Source organism: Sander vitreus, chromosome 10 (genome assembly GCF_031162955.1).
Source record: "Sander vitreus isolate 19-12246 chromosome 10, sanVit1, whole genome shotgun sequence".
In the NCBI taxonomy this organism is placed as follows: domain Eukaryota; kingdom Metazoa; phylum Chordata; class Actinopteri; order Perciformes; family Percidae; genus Sander; species Sander vitreus.
The window spans coordinates 32,759,761-32,768,299 of NC_135864.1; the positions used below are offsets into that span (position 1 = coordinate 32,759,761).

The 8,539-nt window shown below is 43.6% G+C and overlaps 1 protein-coding gene across 1 annotated transcript; it reads left to right on the plus strand.

Moving 5' to 3' along the window:
• Window positions 1-833: 833 nt before the first annotated feature.
• Window positions 834-8,539, plus strand: pdgfrl (platelet-derived growth factor receptor-like). Its single transcript, XM_078261200.1, has 6 exons — window positions 834-1,049; window positions 1,865-2,138; window positions 2,651-2,802; window positions 3,458-3,751; window positions 6,323-6,459; window positions 8,274-8,539. Exons 1-6 carry the CDS (start codon window positions 995-997, stop codon window positions 8,460-8,462), a joined length of 1,101 nt encoding a protein of 366 aa, XP_078117326.1. The 5' UTR covers window positions 834-994; the 3' UTR covers window positions 8,463-8,539.

Genomic DNA, 8,539 nt, shown 5'->3' on the forward strand with positions numbered 1-8,539 from the left:
ACTTCCTGACAGGCAGAGCCCAGGTGGTGATGGGGGGGTGGACACTCTTCAACACAAGGCTGTGTTTTGAGTCCCCTGCTACTCTATGTACACACACAATTGTGAAGCCACTTTCAACTCCAACATCATCATCATCCCAGTAGCCTACTTCTTCATCTATGGATCGACTGGGGAAGAGCGTGCAGATATCAGGAGTGCCTTCTTCAACTCCATGACATCGGAGCATGTGATGGTCCATCTTGGTCTAGCTTGGATGTGCATGACATGAAACCCTCATTTCCACATCCGGCAAATCCCTCTGAAATGGTCCAGGCAGTATTATATGCTGTAATATATGTTCTATGCCAGACAAACTAATATAAGCATAAACGTTTAATTTATGTATGTATGTATGTATGTACTGTGTGTACTGTATGTATGTATGTATGTACTGTATGTATGTATATATGAATGTGTGTATGTATGAATGTATGTATATATGAATGTGTGTATGTATGAATGTATGTATATATGAATGTATGTATGTATGTCACGTCTGAGTATGTGCTGTAAGTGTTGGTCTCGTGTCCCCACTCGAGGCCTGCACCTTGACGTGGTGAGTGGACTTTCAACTAAGTCTTTTTATGTTTTAAATTTCTGTTACTTACCAACCTATGTTCACACCTTGGTAACAACATTTTCTCTTCTCTTCACCTTGCCTGTAACATCACCTGTTTCAACTCAGTAGTGTTTTCAGATTAAACTTTTTGAAGCTAGCCTTGATTCACACTCAGGTCCAGCAGAGGGCTCCAGAGTCTGTTTCGGCTCTTTTGGTCTGAGGAGAGAGAGTAAACAGAAGGGCTCTGGAGTTATTTTCCCTTTTCCTCTCAGTCTGTGAGGATGGAGCTGGAAATTTAAACAGGGCAGCTGGAGCCTGCAGTGTTCCTACTGAGCCCCTCACCAAAACTCCCCGATCTCTCCAGGCCCGCAAAGCAGACCATCCCGTCAGCACACTATGAAGCTCTGGGTTGTGCTTTGCCTTGCACTGCTCTGGGTGCAGCTCCAAAATGGTGAGTGAAGTGTTTGTCTCGACGAGTTATGATTGAAGCAAAAGACTGTTATTTAAATCACAAGAACTTGGAGTGTAACCTGGGGGTTGTGGGAGGATTAGATAATCTGAGGTTGTGTAAATACTGGCTGGGGGCACCAGTCTCTGAGTCTCTGTAAAGGGGCGTAGAATAGGAGGTGAATTGATAAAGAAGTAAATCTCATTCACATAAGGCAAAGACTTGATCACTTGATCAACACAATTGTCAATCATTTTGTCTTTCTTCAGATGTACAATGCAACTACTCTGCTATATTTGAATTTTAAATAATGCATGAAAATTTTGCAAAAAGGTTTGCGTTAAGTTGCGTGAGTTTTTGCAAAGTATTTCTGCAGACCAACTCAAACCAGCTGCATCCAAAGCATGCAGCAGACGTTTCTAATTAACTGGCCTTTACTGCTGACCCTCCTTGGCGTTCTTGTTAATGCTGCAGGGAAGAATAAAACAACAAACCCTGAAAGTCTACACTATGGACTGTTCGTTTGTTCCTTGTCTTTAATGGTTTATGTGTTCTGTGCCCACTGAGAAACAGAGCACGCAGCTGAAAGAGAGGCTGGGTGCTGGACATTTTCTGCCAGTACTAAGGATTTTACTCTTCCTGTTCAACTGTTGTCACAGCTGGGGAAACCCAAAGAGTAGCTCTCTAGAAAGGCATACTGAACACCAATCCGGAGTCTTTCGCACAGTACAGTAACACATGATTTTGCGACTTATCTATGTTGTCTTTATTATTTTTGCTCTTGCCTCTAACGCACCTTCCTCTTTCTGTGTATCCAGGTGCCTGCCAGCAAGTCAAGCGGAGAAAAGATGTAGGAGAGAACCGCATCCGTCCAGGGGGGAAGCGGGTGAAGGTGCGAGTATCCAAACCGAAAGATGGAGTAGGGAAAGGCCAGTCCCTGTTGACCCAGGTTTTAGATAAGGGACGCTTCCTGCGCCTGGGCCTGACCACCACTCTGACTCCTGGGAAGAACATGGAGCTGCGCTGCAAAGGCGATTCTATCGGATGGTCATACCCGACCTACCTGGACACCTTTAACGACTCACGCCTCAGGTGCTGGAAGCACACGTCAGTAGGGTTGGGCATCGTTTGGATTTTAACAATTCTGATTCCAGTTGCGATTCTTCTTTACGATTCCGGTTCTTATCGATTCTTTGAGGGGTGGAGTTGAAACAGGTCACATGCCTATTTTCACAAATAAGAGGAACATTTTATTTTGATTCAATGGTGGTTTGCAGTTTTACAGGGCTTTTTCAAAGTAAAATAAAGCCACACTAGAGCTCTGCTTACTGTGCTCCAAGGCTGCAACACAACAAGCGCCTGGCCGCTTCGGAAACCAAAACTTGCGCATGTTAAATTGAGAAGCGATGATCGGATTTGAAACCAAAATCCTCCAAACGATTCCAAACGATTCCAATAAAGAAACGATTCTACTGGAATCGTAATTTTTGAAACGATTCCAAGTAGGACTCGGTTCTCGATGCCCAATCCTACACGTCAGCTGTTTGTCGTGCTATACGTTGATGTGAATGTGAAAGTCTTATATTTTCGTTTCCCGCCTCCAGCATCAAGCACAGTGACAAGTACAGTCAGCTGGTCCTGATGTCGCCCTCTGCTGCTGACACAGGGTCCTACAGCTGCTGGGTGATCGTGTGTGACGGCACAGAGTGCGAGAGGGACCACGATCGCACCTATGTCTCATACATCTATTTCACAGGTGATTCATGGGATACATAACACATAGCACTTTACATTAAATTTAATTAAATTAAATTTTTTTTTTTTAGAAATAAGCAATAACAGATATTTACAAAGAGTACATGATGTGACTTTCCTGAATGGTTAATGATGAATTATAATGTATGATATTTATTAATGCTTTATTAATACGCTCAGTAATCCTGTATCTGGGATTTTCGCATACAGAAAGTGTATGAATCCCAGGACCAAATGAGTCATACATTCTGTCATTGTCATTGTGTTACTTATTGGTTAGTCTCCCATTGCCAGACCTATATGCACCCCGCAAAAGAAAACGCCACATAAAATATTAAATGAAGTTAACTGTTCACACAATACAGTAACGTGAGCTATTTGAATTAGCTGGATACATGGTTAAATGTAATTTGCTCTTACCAGTCTATTGCCATGTGTACTTTGTCCGTAGCAAATCCCCACCAATCGGTCCCAAAACATCCTAGTTAGAATGTAAATATCTTAAACATATTCTTTGTAAATCTTTACAATAATTCCCCGAACCAACCAAGCAGACCTGCCTTGTTGTACGATCCAAATTTTCTTCAAAACTTTTTTTAGCGTGTAACTTGCTAGCACTAAGTTTGTTGTTGTTTCCCAAAATAAAAAACAAACAGACAAAGACAACCTCTTCGTCCCCTCTGCCATCCACTTTGAGATCGTGTACCTGCGCCCAGACCGGCCTGCCGTCGTGCCCTGCTGTGTGACCGACCCGCAGGCCAAGGTGTCCCTGCACAGAGAAGTCCCTCCAGAGGAGATCACAGCCAACGGGACGCAGGTGACCTATGACCCCACCAAGGGGTTTGTCCTGCAGAACCCCAGCCCAGAGCATCAGGGGGTCTTCTACTGCAAGGGTGTGACCAAGGGAACACCTCAGATCTCCACAAAGTACCAGCTGCTCTATGTGGCGGGTAAGGATGCAGCAGTCACACTTCAATGTAGTTATAAATACAGTAGTCTCGCATTGTCAGACCTTCCTTCACAGCGCTGCGGAGGAAGGTCTGGCGAGTCCACACAGCATTCTGGGACGGGAGAAGAACATGCTCTGGTTTATTGGCATTTCTTTAAACCAATCAACTCAATTAAATTCAGTTCAGTTTTATTTATAGTATCAAATCATAACCAGAGTTATCTCAAGACACTTTACAGATAGAGTAGGTCTAGACCACACTCTATAATTTACAAAGACCCAACAATTCTAGTAATCCACCAAGAGCAAGCATTTAGTGCAATAGTGGCGAGGAAGAAACCTGGGACAGACCCAGGCTCTTGGTAGGCGGTGTCTGACGGTGCCGGTTGGGGGTGTGATGAACAGTTGCAATAATAGTCACAATAAAAGATAATGGAACAGTGACTAGAAATAGCAGTTGTAGTAGTTCATGGCATAGCAAGGCACTGCAGGGCATTACAGGACGTAGCAGGGCACCGCAGAGCGTAGCAGGGTGTAACAGGGCATAGCAGGGCGTGCTTCAGGACCATGGCGACAGCTGCAACCATGATTTTGGTGCCACCCTAATCCAAGGAAACATGCTGGGTGAAAAAAAACATAAGGACTCTGGGGAATAAGCTCCCCAGAGCTAGGTGCCTTGGTCACAGTCGTCATGGGCGGTGCTAAGCGCCGGGCGGAGCCATGGTGTCTCTGCAAAATAGCCTCGGAGAGGAACTTGTTTTGGTGGAACGTGTACGTTCAAAAGTAGTTTTAGTCGTGCAACAGAAAACTGAGATTGGACAGATAGTCTAGCTAGCTGTCTGGATTTACCCTGCAGAGATCTGAGGAGCAGTTAACCACAGTCCTCATAAAGTTTAAAATTACAACACAAAGAAAGCGGAAGGAAATGGGACATCTGGCGGAATTTCCGGCAGCACCCGAACAATCCCGGAAGTGGAACGTTGGGATATAGACCATAAATATAGTAACGTATGGTGATGCTGCTCCAAGTGCAGAATCTGAATCTGAATACTTTATTAATCCCATCAGGGAAATTGTTTAGTGATGAGTAACCATTTTTCCTGTGCCTTTAACTGTCAAACATAACCACGTTACTTGTCCCTTTATTGGTTCAAAGCAGTGCTGTAGTACTTGAGTCCGGACTCGAGACTTTTGCTCTACTTAAAGTGCTCATATTGTGCTTTTTTTCCCTTTCCTTTATTGTGTTATAAATCTTTTTTGTGCACATTATAAGTTTACAAAGTGAAAAAGCCCAAAGTCCCCCCCAAAGGTACTTACCATCTCCAACAGAAAACACTGTTCACAAACTGCTCCAAACAGCTCTATTGTAGTCCAGCCTTTACTTCAGAGACAAACGTGGTCACTTTGGAACACACGTTATAATGCTCGCCTAGCTGCTAGCATGGCACGCCCTCATACTCTGCTTCTGACTGGCTAGTAGTCCTTACCTAGGTACTGTCAGGGCACGCCCTCATACTCTGCTTCTGACTGGCTAGTAGTCCTTACCTAGCTACTGTCAGGTCACGCCCTCATACTCTGCTTCTGACTGGCTAGTAGTCCTTACCTAGGTACTGTCAGGGCACGCCTCTCTCTGCTTCTGACTGGCTAGTAGTCCTTACCTAGGTACTGTCAGGGCACGCCCTCATACTCTGCTTCTGACTGGCTAGTAGTCCTTACCTAGGTACTGAGCATGTGCGACTCTCAACAAAGATGGAACAGAAGTGAGATGTCTCACTCTGTAGCTAAAACAGAGAGCTCAACACACAGGGTGAAAAGAGGAGCTGCAGCAATGTGCAGTATAACAAAAATATGGTGTTTTTTGAAAATTAAACCATGTAAACCTATTCTGATATAACCTCTAAATACAATTATAAACCTGAAAATGAGCATAATATGACACTTTAAAGTAAATAATATGGCCTAATTTGATCCTACAGTGCTTCCGCTTTTTGATCATTGCAAGTAATAAAGTCAAATGATCATCCTAAAATAGAAGATATACTGTCTCTCGCATCACATACATTATGAACAGGTAAGTAAGTGTTCTTGTAGAGGATTCTTTTTTTTCTGTCTCTGGCTTTACAGTCTCTCATTTGGACTCTCGGTCTTGACTCTGTCTCGACTAGTCCTGGTCTTGGACTTGTCTTGGACTCGACAAAGGTGGACTTGACTAGAGCCCTGGTTAAAAGCACCAAGAACCACCGTGAGAGGCATTTTTACAAAGTCATTGTATGTATGTATTGTATTTCACATTTGTCAAAATCCTCCTCACTGCTGAGCTTGGTTTATGTGAACGCTCGCCAACAGAAATGGAAATACAGCTTGGATTTTGCAAATGGGAGGAGGATGGGAGGTGAATTTATGAAATGGAAATTGTGTGTGGTTTAGATCAAATTAGCTGCCATGGCATGTTTGGCTGGCAGATGGAGAGAAATAGAATTTGGACTGACAGCAGTTTAAGTACCACTAAGCTTTCATCTATGAATGTTTTCTACAAATTTTGACATAAGTGTTTTCTGTTTCTTGTTGACAGTTCCTGGCGGGGCACCATTTGTGAGCCTAGCAGTGTCTCCGGAGTCTGTGAGAGGAGGAGACAACATCAACGTGACCTGCAGCGTGCTGGGGGAGCCGGAGGAGGACGTGAGCTTCACCTGGTCTTATCCTGGTCAGGTAAGAGGACAAACTGTCTTTATACATGTCAGTTACTTCATTTTAATTGTCCAACAGAGACAGTTATTTTGTAACCAGGAGTAATTCAACAAAAATTTGAACATCGACAACTTCTCAGTCCCTCCCCCCTTTCTGCTAAAGCCCAAAATGGTCTCCTAAGCCCCTCCCCCCACAAGGGAGAATGAATGCGTGTGCGTGAGCAGTGATTGACACGCAGTTAGACACCCTCCCCTGGCCCTGATTGGTGTATCTGAACAGTTAGACACCCCCCCTGGCCCTGATTGGTGTATCTGAACAGTTAGACACCCCCCTGGCCCTGATTGGTGTATCTGAACAGTTAGACACCCCCCTTGGCCCTGATTGGTGCATCTGAACAGGGAGCTGTGGATTTTTGCAAATCTCACTACAGGCTGTAGGTGGAGCCAGAGGAGTCAGATTGTTTTTAAATGACCTGCTTCATGTAGTTCTACTGGAACATAGGGGCAGTTTCAGCAGATATGACAGAAAGGTAGTTTTATAAGGTAAAGTAACAAAAAATTGCCGGTGCAACACAGATGTCTTCTTACTTAATAGTTTTATTTCTTAAGGTGCATAATGGTGACTAACGTTTCGATGTAGGGTTACATCTTCATCAGAGTCAAGGACTCAGATTTTTTGTTACTTTACACTGTTTTGTCCTGCCTTGGTTGCACCGGATTGTTGTGGTCTGCAGAAGCACAGAGAACTCTCTTTTTTTACCTTAGTTTTATAAGTCTTACCTACTGCACCTTTAATGCAAAAAAAAGATCTGTACAGTAATTAATCAATTCACATTAAAATGGTGCTGTCATAAAAGAAAATGCATATAAAAAAAATCATATAAAATCTTCATACAATGTATCGATTTATAATTGTCTTAATGGATTTAATACATTTTATTAGGCGTTTAACATTTCGTTACATTATTATTGTTCAGAAGAGAAATAAGAAATAGAGCAGACAGTACCTAGGTAAGGACTACTAGCCAGTCAGAAGCAGAGTATGAGGGCGTGCCCTGACAGTACCTAGGTAAGGACTACTAGCCAGTCAGAAGCAGAGTATGAGGGCATGCCCTGACAGTACCTAGGTAAGGACTACTAGCCAGTCAGAAGCAGAGTATGAGGGTGTGCCCTGACAGTACCTAGGTAAGGACTACTAGCCAGTCAGAAGCAGAGTATGAGGGCGTGCCCTGACAGTAGCTAGGTAAAGGACTACTAGCCAGTCAGAAGCAGAGTATGAGGGCGTGCCCTGACAGTACCTAGGTAAGGACTACTAGCCAGTCAGAAGCAGAGTATGAGGGCGTGCCATGCTAGCAGCTAGGTGAGCATTATAACGTGTGTTCCAAAGTGACCACGTTTGTCTCTGAAGTAAAGGCTGGACTACAATAGAGCTGTTTGGAGCAGTTTGTGAACAGTGTTTTCTGTTGGAGATGGTAAGTCCCTTTGGGGTGGACTTTTTCACTTTGTAAACCTATTACGTGCACAAAAAAAATATTTAACACAATTAAGGAAAGGGAAAAAGCCAAAAAGCATAATGTGAGCACAATAAAACTTTCCCCCTTCAGCAGATGGATGTTAAAATAATCTCTGCACATACATCACTCTGCACAGCGAAGCTCAAACATTCAAGTGAGGTCATAATAAGAAATACACAAGACAAATTGGAGGGGGACTTTAAGGTCTTGTTGTTGATAAACCATGGTGAATTACATAACCATTGTGAACAATGGATCGATCATTTTCCTGCCCTGATTGTCACTAACAATTAACATAAATCCTGTTTGTTCTATTGTGCAGGACCGCCGCCCAGTTCACATCCAAATGTCCTGGAGGCTGGTTAACAGAGGAATGGGCCACACCACGCGCTTGTCCCAGAGTGTCATGACTGTAGAAGACGTGGAGACCATCGACTTTGGAAACTACATCTGTAACACCAAGAACCAGTACGGTGAGACAACTGTGACGATCGACATCATCTCCAAATAGCCGCGGCAGCAGAACCTGTGTTGTGGGTGTATTTCTAGATTGCAGATTGTGAAAACATAATAAAGATTTGCTACATC

Coding starts and splice junctions, on each gene's coding strand:
- pdgfrl (XM_078261200.1), top strand. CDS start 995: ATGAAGCTCTGGGTTGTGCTTTGCCTTGCACTGCTCTGGGTGCAGCTC. Junction 1,050..1,864: donor CTGGGTGCAGCTCCAAAATG/GTGAGTGAAGTG, acceptor CTGTGTATCCAG/GTGCCTGCCAGCAAGTCAAG. Junction 2,139..2,650: donor TTTAACGACTCACGCCTCAG/GTGCTGGAAGCA, acceptor TCCCGCCTCCAG/CATCAAGCACAGTGACAAGT.